This window comes from Opisthocomus hoazin, chromosome 4 (genome assembly GCF_030867145.1).
Source record: "Opisthocomus hoazin isolate bOpiHoa1 chromosome 4, bOpiHoa1.hap1, whole genome shotgun sequence".
Lineage (NCBI taxonomy): Eukaryota > Metazoa > Chordata > Aves > Opisthocomiformes > Opisthocomidae > Opisthocomus > Opisthocomus hoazin.
In genome coordinates this window covers 43,048,520-43,067,353 of record NC_134417.1, presented here as the reverse complement: position 1 = coordinate 43,067,353, position 18,834 = coordinate 43,048,520, and the positions used below count along the sequence as shown (strand labels likewise).

The 18,834-nt window shown below is 42.6% G+C and overlaps 2 protein-coding genes across 5 annotated transcripts in view; both read left to right on the top strand.

The window, feature by feature from the left end:
- The window catches only part of PDCD6IP (programmed cell death 6 interacting protein), a 34,751-nt gene extending 28,650 nt beyond the window's left edge, over positions 1-6,101 (top strand). For 2 of the 4 annotated variants that reach the window (XM_075418709.1, XM_075418706.1), the window contains exons 16-18: positions 1,994-2,123; positions 2,527-2,747; positions 3,521-6,101. In XM_075418709.1, coding sequence (XP_075274824.1) covers positions 1,994-2,123; positions 2,527-2,747; positions 3,521-3,689 — 520 coding nt within the window. In that variant the 3' untranslated portion in view covers positions 3,690-6,101. Of the gene's footprint in view, positions 1-1,993; positions 2,127-2,526; positions 2,748-3,520 lie in introns of all 4 variants that reach the window. The other 2 variants (XM_075418708.1, XM_075418705.1) reach the window with 1 other exon arrangement.
- Positions 1-18,834, top strand: part of FBXL2 (F-box and leucine rich repeat protein 2) — a 520,918-nt gene that overhangs the window by 322,871 nt on the left and 179,213 nt on the right. The gene's annotated exons all lie outside the window — the stretch shown is intronic.

Here is an 18,834-nt window from a genome sequence, read left to right as displayed (position 1 = left end):
GTCCTTCATGTGAAGGAAAGTTTCTGATGTTGTCATTGTTCTCCAGATGTGATCAGGCTAGTATAGTATGATTCAGCTGTGATTTTTTTAGTATCTCAAGAGGAAAGCGTAACTGAAAAGGCTTGCCTTTTAATCATTATTCTTTAGCAAATCACACAGGCTTAGGTCTGAATATCTCACATCTCTAGTATGTTAACATTCAGTGCTAGAGCTGTAGGCTTAGTATTGATATAATATTCAGATGAATCTTGCCATAATATGTTAAATGTTAACTGTTCACTGACATGAAATCCTGTCAAGGTTAGGGGCAGCGATCAGATTTGGGATATTTGTAGTATATGTCTACAAAATGTATTTCTCAGTGCACCCAACCCATGGTTTGAGTGAATAAAATGTGGTTTGCCCCCCCCCCCCCAAGCTACTATGGTAAAAATATCGACGGGGGGCTGCATTTTCACTGAGTGAAAATGAATTTTTTGAGATGGTTTCTCATTTAGAACTAGAGAGAATTTTTTTCCCCACATAATGTCCATTGGAGGATCAGTTTTAGTAGTGTTTTAAGCTTCACATTTAAATGTGTTTACTCACTTTGTGGTCAAAATATACTTCACTCGGAATGGTACCACTGTTCTGTAAGCCACTGGTCTTTGCAGTGTAATTTTAAGACGAAAATTGTTACTTCCATCTCTTATGTCATCTTCTAAGATGTTAAGTTTTGGTTCTTTTAGTTTCAGTATAATATGGTGTTAAATAGTTACTGCACTGTCTGCAGTGAACAGTTTGAGATATACATACGAATGTGTAACAGAACATCAAGACAGTATTTCCAGCTTTTTCTCCATCATTCCTTTTTACTGTGAGGACAGTTTTCTTGGAGTTTCTCTTTGTCTTGTTTTTTCTACTAAGTTTCTACAAAAGTTGCCAGTTTTGTTCTCCTTTGGAGCTTATCTTTGCATGCTGTATGATAGGAGCCTGCAATTTGTTGTTGACTATAGACTGTATACCTTTGTCAGTCTCCTCTGTCTTCTGTTTCAGAATCGCAGGTATCAAGTTCTAGCTGTTATGTATTGCTCACCTATCATTTTTATTCAAAATTGTCTGAAATTTTAAATGTTTCCTAAAGTATCTCTGAAGAATCTGCCTGGTCTCAAATATTGAATCTTTGCATTGAGAAATGCACTGCATTCCTCTGAGTGTGTAACTTAGAACTGCTTCCATGAAGTTTTCATGATAAGCCGAGAATAAAATTATGCTGTTTAACGGCAGCTTGTAGTACAACACATCAAAGCCTCCTTGTATCTTGCTGAAGTAAAATGCTAAAGTGTCTTACCAAGACTACTTCTCTAACAGTAGAGGTAACAAAGTAGAAAACTTGAAAGCTCATGTGCTGAGATGTTGAGACTTTTGCCAGGTTTTTTTTGATAGCTATGTTCACCTAGATATAAATGATACTGTAGACTATCTAGTGGATTTTTTTTTCTTTTTTTTTCTCTTTTCTATCTCTCTCTTTTTTCTCTCTCTCTGTTTCTCTGATGTATGGTATTTGCGTACAATGTTACTTAATTTAGAGCAATCTGCAAGCATCTTCTGTATTTGAGCATCTCTTTACATGTCAGAATTACTGAAATATACTTTTATCCTTTACTGTAGCCTTGAGATTTCCTTAGGTTCTCAGCAAAGCTTCTAAGTTGCTAAATGTTCTCACTGTTCTATAATTTCTGATCCCAAAGCGTTTGGCTAATTCAGTGATCTATACCCAGTATTGAGTTGGAACATAAAGACATTATTAGAAAATAAATGTAAGAGTTGGAGGGTTTGCTAGAGGGTTATTTCTGTGAAAGTGGTATGGACTCCAGATATAGTCTGAGCTAGCTCAGTGATCATGCTTGAAATACTAGATTTAGTCTGTTTCATCTTTTTAGCTTAGCTTGCTGAAGTGTATAACAAACAATTCTTAAACTAAGCTGTATGTTTGCTTGTTTGTTTTTAATAGAGATTTGCAGCAAAGTATTGCTAGGGAACCCAGTGCCCCCTCTATTCCTTTGCCTACGTATCAGACGACATCAGCTGGAGGAAGTAAGCCTGCTGCATCGCCAACTCCTACCCCGGCACCCAGAACCATGGTGGTAAATATATGCTACGGAATTAGTGGGTTGAGAATAGAAGGTCCATACTTTGGAACTCCAAACTGATCTGTAGTGTCATTCCTTAATATATTTGATGCCATGAAAAGCCATACATATTGATGTATTTGGAAATGAGTTGACGTGAATAGAGGGCAAAGTCTAAAAACTTGGCAGAGACATGTATTATGTACTATTGATGTTCATAATTTATAGATTTGATATGGAAAGTTTACTGCTTTTTAGGTGCTTTGCATTATTGTCTGTACAGAGTATATATAGAATGTCCATTTAAGATGGGGTCGGGGGGGGGGGGGGGGGGGGGGGGGGGAAGATCAGCCACAGCTTTCGATTCCAAGAGTTCCAGAAAGAAGCTCAAGCTTGATTCACTTTCTCTTGTTAGGGAACTAAACCACAGCCACCAGCACGCCCACCGCCACCAGTGATTTCTGCAGCAAGCAGTTCCTCTTCTGCATCAGCACCTTCTGGAACAGCTGCAGCTCCTCCTGCTGCTGCTGCCGCTGCTGCTCCTGCTCCTACTCCAGGAGCCAGTGCACCTGCAGCAAGCACTGCGCCTTCACAGGCACAGGGACCTCCTTACCCAACTTATCCAGGTTACCCAGGGTAAGCTATGGGAGTACTTAAGCAGTTCTTTGTTATCCGTTATCTAAATGCACTTGTTTATTGCACGTGATGTTTTTAAATCAGTTACTGTTAAAACTGAAGATATGTTTAGTGTTTGAGGCAAGATGATTTTTTTAGTTTTAATCATGTCATTCTTTTTGCAATTGTTTGCTGGTACCATTTGTGGGAGGGTTCGTTTTAGGTTTTTGTAGTTTGGCTTTTTTAGAGGAGAAAGGAGATAAGACTGCAGTTCCTTAACTGTGGTTTATGGACTATTGCCAACCATAATCAGTTGGTATTGTTTATCTCTAAAAAGTTGGCATATATCATTTTTCAAATCTTGGTATCTTGCTAAAGATGATGAAAAATACAGAAGAAAAAATCCAGTTGAGTGGCGTGCTTTCCTCTGCTTTTTTCCATCTTTCTGGAGTCATCAAGAGGAATTGAAGACAGCTGCTCGCTCCTTCAGTAGCGAGCTTAGCAAATGTTAAAATATGTACAATGATATTAAATATAAGAGAATCAATTTAGATCAGTCCAGTTCCAGCAAGTTTGCCTTTACTCCACCTTCTGTCTGCATTTCTGTTCCACGCATTTTAAGTTTTTCCACGTTTGATCCTTGAAAGTTACCACACTTTCTGCTGCGCAAAAAGGAGAATGAAAGGAAACCATTTGTGGTGATTACATGTCTTTTTGTACCTATTAATGAGTTGTAATTTTCAAATTAACATCATCAGTGTTTTACAACTATTCTTTTCCCATCTTCCACACAGGTATTGCCAGATGCCAATGCCAATGGGCTATAATCCATACATGTATGGTCAGTATAATCTGCCATATGCACCCTCGCCTGTGTATCAAAACCCTGGACAAGCACCATATCCAGCACCTCAACAACCTGGATACCCTTTTCCTCAACAGCCTTACTACCCTCAGCAATAATGTATCTGCAAAGAAGTTCTGCTTGTTAAAATTTGGGAGAAATTGGCAATAAGCATACTAAAACTTTTAGCTTCAGTTAATGTACCGCACTGAACTGTATGCAGTCTATAACTCCTGTTTATTGTTAACTGCTCAAAAATGTCTAGATCAGTTTTTGATTACACTAAACACTTCAAGAGATCTGCTGCAGTGGTTTAGACTGTAGACTAATTCCAGAATTGGAGCCTAATTCAGTGGTCTGAAACTGTACACTACATGTTGGCTAAAGCAAAATACTTCTTTGCAAAAGTACTGCAAGTAACAAATGGGTTCAGATAAGAAAAGTGAAGCAGAAGGTGCACTGGATGTGATATATTCTACGGAACCATATAGCATTTCCTTCTATGCTCTCCTGGTTTGTATGGTTTTGAGTTTAGTTAAAATATGCTATTTTGTCTAATAATCAAGGCCTTGTAAATCATCAGTAAAAAAAAATAAATTACTGAAGAATGGTTTAAACACTTGGCATTCTCATTGCCGTATAAGTGCATTTTGTGTGTCTAGATTCTTTTATTTGTCCCTTGACTTGAGTAACATAAAGATAACTTCTCAAGTGTTTAGCCTTACAGCTGAATTTCCACCTCGTTTCCTTGATTCTGTATTTTTGTGACAGAATCTACAAATAACCATTTAAATGTTGGTAGTTGAAGTCTTGCAGGTAGAGTTTTCCTGTAACTTTGAAGTGCATTGGACTAGAATATGTTCATTACCATTTTATAAGAATGGTTACTCTCATCTCCAGAATACTCCTTAAAAGAAGGAAGATCAGGGTCCGTCTTACAGGACCAGTGACTGGTTGATCTAACCTATGTTTTCCAAAGAAATGTTGATCAGAAATGTGTTGTGGCTCAAAACAGGGCAACTAGTGATTGTTGGAGCTTTTCAGATTTTGTTTTTAAATGACTGCTTTTTTCCCTTGAAAAAAAATTAATGTATTCCCTCAGGGAGCTTGTTATAAGTGGAGTAACTTTTTTTGTGGGGAGAAAAAAATCCTGTCTTTTAAATTAAAGCACATTGAATGTTTACTTTTGGATCCGTCTTCTCAAGGGATGAATAGCCTTGCACTACATTTTGCATTAGATAGTGAAGAATATATGTTCGTGGTTAACGGCTTCTACCAAATATATGCTAGGCATCTTTCAGTCTTTTTTTTTTTTTTTTTTTTAAACATGCTTGTCTAGTGAGGGACTCTTCATTCCTTTAGCCCTTGACATGAGTTACTTGGTTCTGTGGGACATTTAATTTCCTGAGTGCTTTATACAAGATGTTCTGGCCTTACAGAATAGCTGTCACAATACCTATGTTAAGTGTTACTGCTTCGTTTTTCTATTTAAGTGCCTGATTAAAATATTGAGGTATATTTTAATGGTAGGGCCTTAGAGGGTGCCAGTTACTGTAGCATCTAGGTGGAAACCTCACTGGATCTTGAGTACTCTTCCTCGTAAAGAAAGCAGCATACGTATCTGTACGAGCTCCTTTCTGTCTCAAGTTATTCTTGCTATGTGATCACTCTGATTACTTTAAGACCGCTAGTCTTCAGTACTGCCTGACCCCCACAGAAAATACGGATCAAAAGATAAAAATAAGCATCCCTTGTAGAACATGAATGCCTAATTCTAAACAAATTTATTAACCCTGTAGAAGCTCAGTGATGTTGGGGAACGGGATGAAGTAAGGGAATATGGCACCATAGATACAGCTGTGCACAAGGACGGGTGCTTTGCATTTCTTTTTACACCTTGCTGAATGGGGTGGCACAGGAACCTCTCGGATTTTTTTTCCCCAATGATAATACATAAGAGGCAAGCAAGGACCATGAGAAAAAAGCTGGGAAGATAACTGTTTGGAACCAACAATCGGAACCTGATTTTACTCGCTACTGGAAAAACAGTAGTTTTCCACTGATTTCACTGTGTCAATGTGAGCAAGTACAAATCTAATGCAACCTTTTAAGTTCTAAAGTTCTTGTACGCTTATGGCCTGTAGGTTTTTCAGTTCGTACATTAGATGCATTTGAGCTATTGTGTAAGTTTTGTTTCTAGTGCCTCAATTTATAAAACTTATTTTAATGCTGTATGAAAATGGAACTTGTTCAGCATAAAGATTCCTAGAACTGAAACTTCCTTTTTAAAATTTCGTAGACCTGGAATCACTCTTAAAACATTTTTTGCTTGATTTAGTGTGCTATTATTTGAATATGTATAGAAATCTATGCATTCACATGATGGTTTTTCTCCTTTTTTTCTTCTAAAGAGAACAGAAAAATCCAGAGACGTGTGTATATGCTTTTAAGCATGCAGCTGTCATGACTTTGGTTGAAATGTTACCTTGTTCTTCTATAGTTTATTAAAAAAAAACAGTTAGAAAACCTGAGTTCGTGGCTTTTCTCTTCAGTCCTTTGGCTTCAGGCAAGTGTTATTTTGGAAAGGATGGAAAGAAGTTATGGACCCCCAAGGAAGCTTCTGCTGTGATGGAGTGGATCAGCTACCGTGTGGAACGGTAGCCTGTGTATACACAGGTGCTTTGTGGTACAGCTGCTGCTCTGTAATGACAGCTGGGTTTAAATCCTGGTGGTTGTGTTTATTTCCAAAGCTAATGGAGTGTTTTTCCCTTTGGTTGTATGAGGAGGAAATGGTAAGGTCCTTCTGCCTTCAGAAACGTCGATTCAAAGTTTGTTTGTATGAGCTCGTTAGGCTGGGTTTCTCATGATGCGCAGCAGCATGGGTATGCCGCGCGAAACAGTTGAAGGCTTGTAAAGGCAGTTAACTTCTCCCAGCAGATAAATGGCCAGTGTATCAGCACTACAAAGAAGTTGACTTTTTTTAAAAAAATAGGGGTTTTTTTCCAGAAAAAGGCTGTATAATACCATGCTTATTGCAATTGCTGTGTGAAGACAAGAATTTACAATCATGTCCTTTCGGAGGCTTTTAAGTCAAGCATTTATTTTTGTCTTGCGCAAAAGCTTTCAATGCAATTAATGAGAAAAGCAAATCTTATGAAGCAAACTAATTACGGATCATCAGTGAAATACCAAATTATTGCCGGGTTAGTAGGTCTTTCCTAATTTTTTTTTTTCCTTTTTAATGTGGTTTCAGCCCATATGAAAAAGTGTCGTCTTTCCTGAACCACTAGTTTGATGCTGCCAGCTAATGATGGTTCTTTCACTATCGTCCCTAATAGGATGTAGGGTAATTCTGAGTGTTTTTAGGGCTGATCTGTGGGATCTAGTCTGAATGACAGTGAAAGTAGTCCTTTGCCGTTTCAAAGGACCTTGAGGCAGTGTTTGGGCCTTGATGTTCTGATGTGACATTGCCTGTTGCCAGGTAGCTGAAAATGACAAGAAAATTCTTTAGAAAGCTTTTTTTTTTTTTTTTTTTTTTTTTGTTTGTTAGCAGATGTACTTGTTTGTTACTAAACTGTCTTTGGTTCTGAAGTGACTTGCATTTCAGAACCTGTTTTCTGGGACGTATTTATCCTGGCAGAACATTAAAAATTGACTGAGGCTGAGTGGTTGCGTGGTTTGGTTTTATATTATTGGATGAAGCTACCTGAATTTTCAAGAATTCGCTATGTTAAAAAAAAAAAGATGAGCTATTACAGCAGAGCAACACTCAAAATTGCTTTATGTTGTTTATGGGGAGAGTTTGGGGTGCTTTTTTTGTTGTTGCTTTTGACTAGCATTAGCCACCTGCTAGCTTTTTAGATTTATTATGACTTTAGAAAGTTACATTTGAAATGGTCACAGTTTATTATTTTAAAAAAGTTGACATCCTGTTTGTCATGACAGTAAAATACAGCTAGATTAAAAAAAAATAAATTTTGACTTTCTTTTCCCAACCATTCTAAGTACTTTCCCTTAGCTTTTGTTTGGATAAATACCCAAAAAGTTTGTACTCAGGTTGAGATTTTTCTGGTTTGAACTTAAATTTGGAGCTAGAGTAAGTCTTACTGGCAAGCATGCAGTTGGTGTTAATTTTGAGTGATGACTTAAGTCTTGTGTCTAAGTCCCCTGAGTGTGGTAGTCCCTGCTGGTAACAACTGTGTATCAGTTGTGTCTTTTTTTTTTTTTTTTAATAAAATGGAGTGATGTTTCTCAATCCTTGGGAGAAGCTGGAAACCAATTTTATTAACAAGGTGTGAAGAAAAACTTTCTACTATCAAGCATGAAAGTGAAGAGATGCCTGCCATTGCGAAATGGGCACCGAGTCTTCATCACAAATCGCTGCAAACAATTCCTTCGACTCAGTCACCTTCAGTCCATTCAGCAGTTCTCTGTGGCGACGTCTGACTGCATTACAGCGCTCCTGGGGGCTGGAGTGCCGTTCTCCGTGCCGGCAAGCTGCTGGCGCGTTGGTGGGTGTGAGGGCAGCCGGTCCCAAACAGTGGCTGGGCAGGCAGGGCGGGCAGCGTGCCTGCAGGCCCCGGGCTGGCAGGCGGGTGCGGGCCCTCCAGCCCAGCTGCTCTGGGCCCGTGCTTGTGGGCCTGGGTCGGGCATGTCGGCAACCGAGAGCGTCCGGGTGTCGGAAATGCGTTGGAACTGTGGTTCTGGCTTCCCGTGGGGACGCTGGTGAGACTTAGTCCAAAGGCAGGTTTCACCTCGAGTAACCTGAGACTGGGGGTAACCTTTCACCTGGCGCAACATCTGCCCTGAGACCTGAGGTAGCCTTCACACCAGAGTAACTCCTGTCTTCTGACATCAGTTATCGTCTGACCTCTGTGCGCCTCAGGTAACTTCTGTTCTCTGGCCTCCAGTAACCTCCGCTCTCTCCCAGTAACACCTGCCGGGCGGGGCTCACTCTGCAGATGGGCGTCCAGGAGCGCGGGGCGTCACGGGGTAGGTGGCTCCCGTGGCCGAGCTCCTGCTGACCGGGGTTTGCTGTCGGTCTGCCCGCTTTTCAGTGCGTGATGGTGAGCGTGTGTCGCATACTGGGGGGGGCACACACACGACGACTGTGGAGTCAGCGTAAGGATTAGCGACAGTGCTGTCCGTGTGGAGAAGGGCCCGCACAGCCCTGGCTTCTCTGCTTTGTGTTTCCTACGAAGGATTTCCTAGTTTCCTTGTCGTCTCTTCTGGTGTGACTGTATACAAAAGGAGATGTTGAGTTCATATGGGTGGAAGGACAGGCAAATCACTCTAAATGAAGTGTGTGTGGGTATCGTGAATGCTCCTTGGTTGAGGACCTGGAGCCTGACGTGCAGAACCAGCCAAGTGCAGGGACAGCAATGTCAGCTCTCAGTGTCCGCCATCCTGACCAGCTGCACATTGGACTCCGAGCGCTGTGCTGTGAAGGTGAAGGGATAGGTAAGACTTCATCGTCATCCGAAACCACTTCATTGCTCTGCAAGACTTATGTAGCTTTTGGGTATTTTCTACCTTTAGTCTGCATACCCGAACAGTCTCTTGAATCTACTCAGCATGGTTTAAACTCGCCCCCCTCATCCAGCATGATAAGATGGCTCCTTGCCCGGTGCAGTGCAGCGTCGCCTGGTTAGGCTTAAACCGCTGCTGCGATGCAGTGGCACTGGAGTAAAGTGTGCGGCAGGTGTTACCACGACCCATGCTGAGACTGGGAACAGAAAAAAGCAGCACGTGTTGCTGGCAGGAGAAAAGCGCGTCGGCAGTAACAGCTCTGTTGCTGTGGGGCAGCTACCAGGGGGATGAAAAACATTTAGAAAGGGAAGGTGCCAAAGTGGTCAGAGAGGAGCAAGAGCCAGGACAAGGTGGAAGGAAGGCTGAGGGATGGCTGAGGAAACATGGTGCTTACCAAGTGAGTTTAGGAAGAGGAGGGAGCATGGAAGAAAGGCCATAGGATTTTGACAGCATGAAGTCATAAATCATCACATTTTGGGTGGTGCAAGACAAACAGAATTCAAGTTGAAAGGGCTTAACAATTAGCCGAAACAAAAGAGCAATGGTAGTAAAAGGAAGGAAAAAAGACAAGCAGCTTTAGCTGTACAGGCAGGGAAGCAGAGTTCAGAAGAAGAATTTAAAGGTGAAGGGAACTAATTTTTTTCCCTCCTGCTTGGGTGCGGGGAGAAGTATAAAGGTCAGGAGGGGAGTTAATGAAGAAGGTGATTTCCAGTGGGTCTGGAGAGCTGGATGAAATATAGACATTTGTGATGGGTAGAAAGGATCTTTAAAAGGAACAAGAGAAGACGTAGCAGGTCAGGTGGGTTTGACAATGTTGGCACAGGCTGGCTGTAGTGGGGAGTTAGGTCTTAGGAGCGGGTAGGATCATCCATAGGATGACCCATCTGAGCAGAGGAATCAAGGCAGGTGCTTATGTGCCAGTGTCCAGTGTTGGAGACAAAAAGGGGTGATGTGAACCCCGCAGCCTATGAAGGAAAGGACAGGCAGCAGGTCAAGGTGGAAGAGCACAAGGACAGGTGGTAGATAGGAGCAAATGGAGTTTCTTATTTAGGTAAGAAAACTGACTTTCTTCTCTATTCAGCCTCTTGCTGACACTAGTTATATTTTACTAGTGAAGGAGCATTTCGTATTCTATTAGTAAATTTTTCATTAGTGGTTTCCAGCAAATACTCATTTCCATAAGCAGGAAAGGAGTTCATGATCTAGTACAGAAATAGGTGTAGATCCAGTGAAAACAATTTGCCTGGTGCTTTGCTGTTTTCCCGTGTTGTCATATGGCCATGTTGAAACACTTGTTCTTGTTGCTTTGAAGCAAACAAAACTTTGCGGTGTACTTGCAATTCCCAAACGTAAGGAATAGAACTATCCAAGGCTGCCTGGCAGTTTCTGTATAATGCACGCTAGGTGGCATTATATGGAAAGACATAAACCCAAATCATCCGACCCTTAGCGCGTTGCTGTTAAATCCCCGCATCTCAACAGCATCATCAGCTTTGTATGGAAAATTTTGAACAGCATTGTTAAGGGTCAAGATGAAATGATACAAGCTGATGGAAGGAAAAGTTTTGCTGTGCTACAAAAAGAGATTGTTGTGAAGATACCAAAGAAATCGAAATGCTACCTGTAAGTCTCTAGAAGACAGTTTTCTGGATTTGGAGATTTGATTTTCCTCTCACCTTTGGCTATGTTAAGCATGAGGTATTTCACTACAGGGTTGTCAGTGGGGCTTAACAATGGAGCCCCTCCATCCCCACCCCAATTCTCTGTCAAATAACACCTCATGCTCATTATTTTTAATTAAGGGGCAGAAGGGCAGTAGGTCGTGTGAAATACCAATAGCAATGACCTACATGATCAGTTAATAACCTTGCTAGTGTAAAATATTTCTCCTAATTGCTGAAGAGGAGGTAATAGCAGACACGGGATTCTTCCCCTTCCTCCCCTCTGGACAAGGGCCACCACTTTGGGTAACTGCTTATGCTGTTGCGTAGCAAAAGTGAAGTGTCCCAAAGGTGACTACGCTATTGGAGACGTACTGGCTTCTGCCATGACGTAGAGCTGACAGTAGGACCTTGAACATTAGACATGCTGTAACAGGCCAGTTATGGCAGAGGGTGACTTTACCTGGGCTATTTTTTTTAACTCGTAGGTCTTTGTGGTGGCTGTGTTTTGTGTGGCCTCTCATCCACTGTGGAGCGGAGCGTGAGGAGGTGAGCTGGAAACTCAGGGTAATATAGGTAGACACTTCTTGTGCCTTGGTGTACTATTCCCTCGAGCTGTACTTGCTGTCTTTTGGGGTGGCGTGAAGAAATCTGTTTCCTGCACAGCTGCAATAACTTTCATATCACACAGCACAGAATACGTGCTGGTGTTTGGAGCACACTCAGTAGATTTTTACCTGTTACTGAATATTATCTACATACAGGTTATTAAAACTGTCTGTGTGTGTAGCAGGAGGTACAAAGCCCCTGTTGTGAAGAGGATAATCCTGAAATACCGCATGACAGTCATACAGGTCACTTTGAAAATGACCATAGGTGTAAACAGAGTTTTCTTCTTCTAGAGCCTTGATTAATACAGCTCACAGTGGTTTTATGCAGCTAACTTTAAGTAAGGACAATTTCTTAAAGCATATTCAATATGACGGGGCTTTGTCACAAATATCCTACATGATAAACTAGCCCCTAAAGCTTTTGTATAAATGCAAATGCTCCAGCTAGCAGGTGTCTCATTCAACCAGATGCTTCTGCCTCCATACGTGCTCTGAGCGATACCTGTCGTGGAAGCACGCTTGGCATGCTGTGCACTAACACTCTGCATGGGGAAGACTGAATACAAACAGAAATTGGCTATCGAAATGACCTTGAATTCTGATTGAGAGCCACAGAGTAAGGGCGAGAGTAAAATCGGGCTCTGTGGGAAAGCATCTGGTGTGTGTCTCTACTGACAGCCTCTGCTGCAGTGAGCAGAGAAATGGCTGCCAGGTCTTGCAGAGAGCAGATTACAGATTAGATAGTGTAGTAAAAGAAGACAAAGATACAGGTTATACGCTTGCATGCTGTTGCAGCCTAAGGGTGCAGTCTGGTGTAACTTAGTTCTTTTAATTGGATTAGCAACAGTGACAGAGGGGCATAAAAACTAGGAGTATAAAGGTATGCTAAAGGATTTGATCTCTTCTTAAAATGAGGAGTGTTGTGATGGATCTTTAGAGATTATATGTTACAGATTCTCTCTGTTTTAGCTTGATGATCCAACCTGTCCATTTCCTTGCATACACAGCTGTGAGAGGCAGCATGGTAGTTCTTTTTGAAGGAATGAAGAGACGGGCCAAACTTGGTTGACTACTTCACTTTGTTTTTCTGAAGACTGCAGGTGGCAGAGCAAGGCACCCCAAAAGATGGACAAACAGGCAAGACAGATGTTCGTTATTCTTTGGGCATCCCAAACCTTCAGGCAGGATGTCTTGCATTTTGATAGTTTCTAAACGTGAGCCTCGACTTCCAGTCCCAAGAACAGATTTCCCATGGATCTGTGCCTTGCGACAGGCAGTGTGTCACGGTGTCTGATGTCCAACCAAATATGAGCTTTCCTACCTTCTGGAGATGCAGCAGTTACAGGGGCGGCCTCATTCTCCTCTCATGTAGGTTCTCTACTGTCTAGTGAGATTTCTTGGGCTGGAGAACTTACAAGATCGCTTCTCCCTTACCCGGATTCTTTCACAAAACTGTTTGTGTCTAATTAAGCTCGGAACCTCAACTTTCCTTGTAAATTTGTTGAGAGTTGCTGGAGGTCAGGAGACTATGCAGATACACATACACGTGTGCGCATCCACTCACTCCCTTGCAGGACAGTATCATTGCACAAGTGCTGTTTCCATGGAAACAAGGCTAAAAATACTGAATAATGGAAATTAGAGGCTCATCTAACAAGTATTTTCTACCCTGGACAAGGTTATTCTCATCTCTATGCTCTGTCTGCATGTGTCTTCATGGGTTTCTGAAAGACTGGATTTTTTTTTTTTTGTTGGTACTTTTATATGCAAAGAAGGACCCTCAGCAATAGTCCCTGTTGTTATTCCTTCTGAAGAAAAATGCTGCATTGCATCACTGTGTGCTGCTGAAGCACCTTGATGAGATCAGAAATTCATGTTAAGGATGTTGGTCGCTCTGTGACCACGTGCTGCAGAAAGTGGCCCCTGGGGCACTGAAATAGGTAGCCCAAAGCAGGCTGCGTGCTGGCAGTACTTGGTCTTTGAACCAGGGGCAAGCACTTGCTTCACGCCAGCACTGGCAGTGTCAAAAAGGCACATTAGACACTGATTTATCCTTGCCCTGCAGCTCTCCCAAACCGGTGTTCAGGACAGCTGGGCTCTGAGCCCGTGAACGAACGCACACCAGCAAGCGGCTGTGCGTGCCCCGAGTCCTGCCTCAAGGAAGCTGCCACAGCCAAACAAAGCCTTTAGCAGCCTACAGAAGCGCTCTTGCAATCTGCACGTAAGCAAGACTCTGCACTTCAGAAAATCTTACATTTTATTTCATAAACATAGGCATCTGCTGCTAATTAAAGTAGCAGCATATAATTATACCCTTTCTTATTAGTAGATATAGAGTCTGACAGTTGCTTAGATACAAAATAAGCAACTACAGATTGTCTTCTGCACTTTAACAAGCACAGGGAGCTGGAACAATAGAATTGTAAACTTCTGTATTATCTTCAGTAAATGTGCCTGGGAAAAATATGTTTAATCTTATTGGTAGCTTGTAATTTTAGCTGCAAGGTTCTTCAGTTACCTCTCTCCTTGCCTCCATGAAATACTGACCAAAAACTTTCCATGGAGAGGGCAGGATGCTTTCTTGGGGAGACCATCAGACAGAAGGAACAACAGTGCAGTTAACAGCCACCATTTTGCTGAGACCCCATTTTCTAGCTTTCTATTTCCAGTGAAAGTAAGTTTGTCCTTATTGATTAAAAAAAAATCCAGGAGCTAGTGCAGTTATCACTGTAGACACTGGCAAATAAATAGGAACATAAAGCGTGCACACACTGTAGCTAATACCTTTAAAAAGCAGATGTTACAAAAAGTGGTTGCCGTATTTTTTATGGATTAAGTTTACGGCCAAAGCACTCTGGATGTGACAAGATGAATCTACAGCTTTGCTAACAAAGTCCGTATTGCTTCGTATCAGAAAACTCATGATGCTCTATTGAGAAATCACTTTTCTTGCCCCACAGATTGTCAGCTGTGTCCTGAGAGACACATTTGAGTGTGTGACCTTTTCTTTTCTCACATTCTGCTAATAGCCCCCAACTTTCTTTGCTCACAAACCCAAAACTCTGTTGATACACCTACAGTCTCACTGAGCTTGTTATTAAACTGTAGGGAATGTAATCAGAGCAGCTAATGCCACAATAATCCTCCTGATCCATGCGGTTATCTCTGAAGATATCAGGAACGACGCTGCCTGTAAAAGAAATGATGTATGTTCTGGTTAATTCTGCACCAGAAAACCTTCGGAGGAATACACTGAGCTAACCTTCCAGATGCTGAAACACTTGAAGCTGCAATGAGATTTCAAACACCTTTGTTATCAGCTATCAAAAATGTTTGGTATTTCTCCATGGAAGCAGTTAGAGTATTCCTAAAAAAAAAAAAAAGTTCATTTCGGATAAGGTCTTTCTTTGCTCTACAGCACTGTTTTAAGAGACCTAAATAAAGGGCACGGGTGGCGGGGATGCTGGTAGGGCTTTGGCGGCAGGGGGTGCCCGGGGAACGCCGCAGCCAGCCTCGCTCCGCGGGAACCGAAAGCACAGCTTTGCTTCTCTGCCCGGCTTGGAGAATTACGGGTTGAGCAAAAACCTGAAGTTTCTTCTTCACTCAGAGCAGCCTTACCAGAATTTAGGGCACCTTTTTGTGGAAAGTTGAAGGCAAAGTTAATACGCAGGCAAGCAGCTGAAGCTGACTCCTCAGCAGAGCAGGTTCAGGCAGCGCTTGGTGTGCTGCTGGGTTACCTGTCAGATCACCAGTACGGCAGCTTGCTTGCACAAGGAGATAAGGGGATTGTTTTCAGTCACCTGCATGTTTTCTAAGGTCTTTAAGTTCTGCTACCTCCGAGTGTTTACCACCCAGGGTCAAGGATGAAATGAAGATGAATGACCCACTTGTACAAGAATCTTAATTTCTGATTTTCCTCATCCTTCCCAAATCTGTGATAATGGTTGCCATCTGTGCTAACTAGTACTGGATATTTAGCCAGCAGAGTGTCAGGCAGGAGCTCAGGTTCAAGATGGAGGTGATCGTGTGGTTTATTGGTTGTAGCTCACAAGAAACCTGTCTGCCAGGAGACTCTTCTGGTGTGCACAAATCCAGGAAACAGGGTGCTAGTGAAGAGTGGAGAGAGAGGGTTTGCTAAACACTGCCTGTGCAGCCTGGTGGGGCTGACAGGCTGGCAAAGGCTAGGCAAGTGGAGTTCGGCTGTGCAGCATACTTGGAAATTCCTTTCATATGTTTGTTACTGTCCCAGATTTAAAAAAAAAAAATATAAGGGGGGGGGGATATATAGAGAAAAAAGACAAATAAGAAAATAGAAAGAAGAAAGGTAAAAAGAAAGAAAAAGTACAAAAAGAAGGAAAAGAGGTTTCTGAGCCTGGTGCAGTCATTGGGTGTAAACCTTGTGTAAGTACGCTGTGATGGCCAAGTGTTTGTGAGTTCCAAGCACCACCTCCTCTCTCTGGATGGCCTTACAGTGTCAGTGGGTTGTTGCTGTTCTCTCTTCTCTGAAGTATCACCAGTTTTGAATTCTGCTTTATTGTGTTGGCAGACGTGCCTTTCAGTAGCGGCATGAATACCCGATCAGTCTACTCGGCACTTTCCAAGTCGAGCAGATCAGTAGCCCAGGCATTCCTGAAATACAGATAAAAATCCTTTTTGGTTCAAAGCTTTTGTGCTATGGACAGCATCAGGATGCCAGCAGATAAAGGCCAAGGCACCTTTCACTCTTGCTGTGTTGGTCCCTGGAGTCTGAATACCCGTCTCCTTCCAGTCTGCGTGCGAGCTAGTTGGTTTGCTCTGCACTGCACGTCTCCTTACAGCCCACTGTGAACTGACACAAAGGAGGACACACAGATCAAAAGATACCAGCACGAAGAGATGCAGGGAAAACATTACAAGAAGGTAAAGTGCTGCAGTGAAGGACTCTCAACATCTTTTCCCATCTCTGTTTTTGCTACTGGGCTATTTCCCTTACCTTCCCAGTGTGACATAAATTTTATCATCCCAGTAACATTAATTTGCCAGATCCAGACACCTGACAAGAGGGCTGCGCTGCGAGCTCCTGTAGTCTCTACCTCCCCACCAGATTTTTCAAATATTTTGACGTGGGTTCAGAAGCTTCTTTCTTCTGCTGTTTTCATTTCTCAGCACGAACTTCATGGTCCCCGGGGGTAGACTCGGACTTTAAAGCTAAGCGAAATGCAGTGTCAGTGGGCATGCTTCAGGCTCTTCCACATGAAACACAGAAGCATAACAATCCCTTAACCTCCTTCCAAACATAAGTACAGCCCTACTTCCCATCGGACAAAGTCATGAAAAAACCAGTAAGATCCTCAGTATAGTCAGCCGAGTTGGCTGCTCAGCCTTTTGATCTGCGGGCAGTTGACAGTTGTGTGAGATGTTTTTTAGCAACTTTCCGATGGTGTTGCGTGTTGCTTTTGCCCTCTCCAGAGCACCATGGATCCTCTTCAGGAAACCAGATTTCGAAACAAGGTAATCTAAGATGTTGCCTACCACAGTCTTGCTTGACATTTTGGCTTCAGGCAAGATGTGTAAATGCATTGGTGTGCTGCAACAAAAACATATTTCTCTTTTTTTTTTTCTTGATATGTAGCGTCTTCTAACCCAAGCTCAGGTGAGGAAGTTACCTAGTGGCACTACAGATGATTTGGGTGGGTCTGGGTTGTGCTTGGGTGCAGGTACAGGCTCTACTGACAAAACATGTGAGACTCGTGTTAAGAAAACCGACCTCCAATGAGCTTACGTGCTCCCTCTGTTCCTTGCTACCCCGTTTTTTTCATAGACCTCTCATTACACCTCATTTTCTGTACTTTTCAGATCCCTCACTTTTTTATATAAGATTTTTAATAATTTTTTTATAAGAGATTCTCCTCAGCCAGCATGCCTTTTTCCAGACAAGGTCTCAGGCATCTCACATAATAGACCTCCAAGAGGCTGTGCATGTCCTGTCCAGTGGTTCTGTGTCCATTTGCCAGTCACACTGCTAAGGGTTTTATTACAGCAGCCCTTAGACCTCATCTTTCTTAGGGTTTCACTACAAAAGAGAAGGCAGTTCCCAGCCATCTGTAGCCATCAGGCTGCAGGAGGAGGCTCTCCACACAAGCAAGTGCTGCCTATGGACCAGCTGGGCTGGAGATGTTGCTCCCGGTGCCCAGATCTGTGGGCTTTCAGTGCAATCAGGTGTCTGCATGTAGCTAAGGATGTAGGGCCCAGGTGGGTGAGGCTGTAGAGGGAGGAATGTGGGGTTACGACACCAGGATAGGATGGGAGAGCTGAAAGCATCCTTTTTTCTCCATCTGGAGAGCACGCCTGGGCTGGTGTAGGACTGGTACTGCTTTGTTCCATGATCGCTGTGGAGGGATCACTGCATGGGGGCCTAAGAAGGTTCAGTCTGACAGAGCTCTCAGAGTAGATATCTCTCATTATATGCAAGTTACAAGGTACCACAGATCCAAGAGTGTGCTTCTAATGCAACGTGATCTAGGAAACAAGGTGTCTGAGAGGTGGAAAAGTGATCCTCCAGCTAGAGTGGCTGTAAAACACCAAAGTGCCAAAATGGCTTCTTATATCCCCGCATGGGCTGAAACAATATTTAATTTGTGGTCTCACAAATGCACAGAGCTCATCAAAGCTGTAAATGCAATCAGGCTCTGTAAACTGACTAGCAAGAAAGGAGGAAAACTGGGGACCCAGGACCCCCTTGGAAGCTTCAGCGTGTCACCTTGATAAACTGCAGGTATCGCCAGTGCAAGGGAGCGCCTAGAGCAGGGTGCCCTTCGGCAGGCAGCTCCCATCAAGCTGGCCAATGTTTACCTGTTGCAGTTGAGGGACGTCTGAAAGGTACAGCTAATTGGAACAGCTTGCTGTATTTTGATGCATCTCATACCTCTGGGAACAGTAGTATCTTTGCTTAAAGGTGTCTTGGAGAAACCTTAAATAATTCCTTGACAGAAAATCAGATTTCACATACAGGTCAAGTTTGTCTTTATTCACAGCATACTTTTCTTTTGTGACCTTGCTTCCAAGATGTTACCTGAAGTACAAGAACTTGCCCCATTGCTTTGCCAGGAAAAAAAGTTTTGTTTTTCTCCAAAGCTTGTTGGCTGTTGAGCATGAACTTCAGTGAATCTGACAAATCTGGGCTGCTTTTGCTACAGTGGACTGAAAGATACCCAGATCAATGCTGTTGCACTGAAAACTGTTTTGGTGCCTGCAGTCCAGGCAAAATGGGGAAACATCCACACTGTCACAACGAGGTCATGTTGTTCCCTCCGAAAAAAGGTTTGTTTTTTCACAGAACATGGGTTTCTACAATTTGTTAGTCATAGTGGTTTTGAAAAAGAGCCTCCAGTTTTCCCGTTAGTGCTCTTTCTGCGCCGTAAACTCACAGTAATGCTTGATCAAACATTCTGACACCATTATAATAGGCTGTACCTAATATTTTA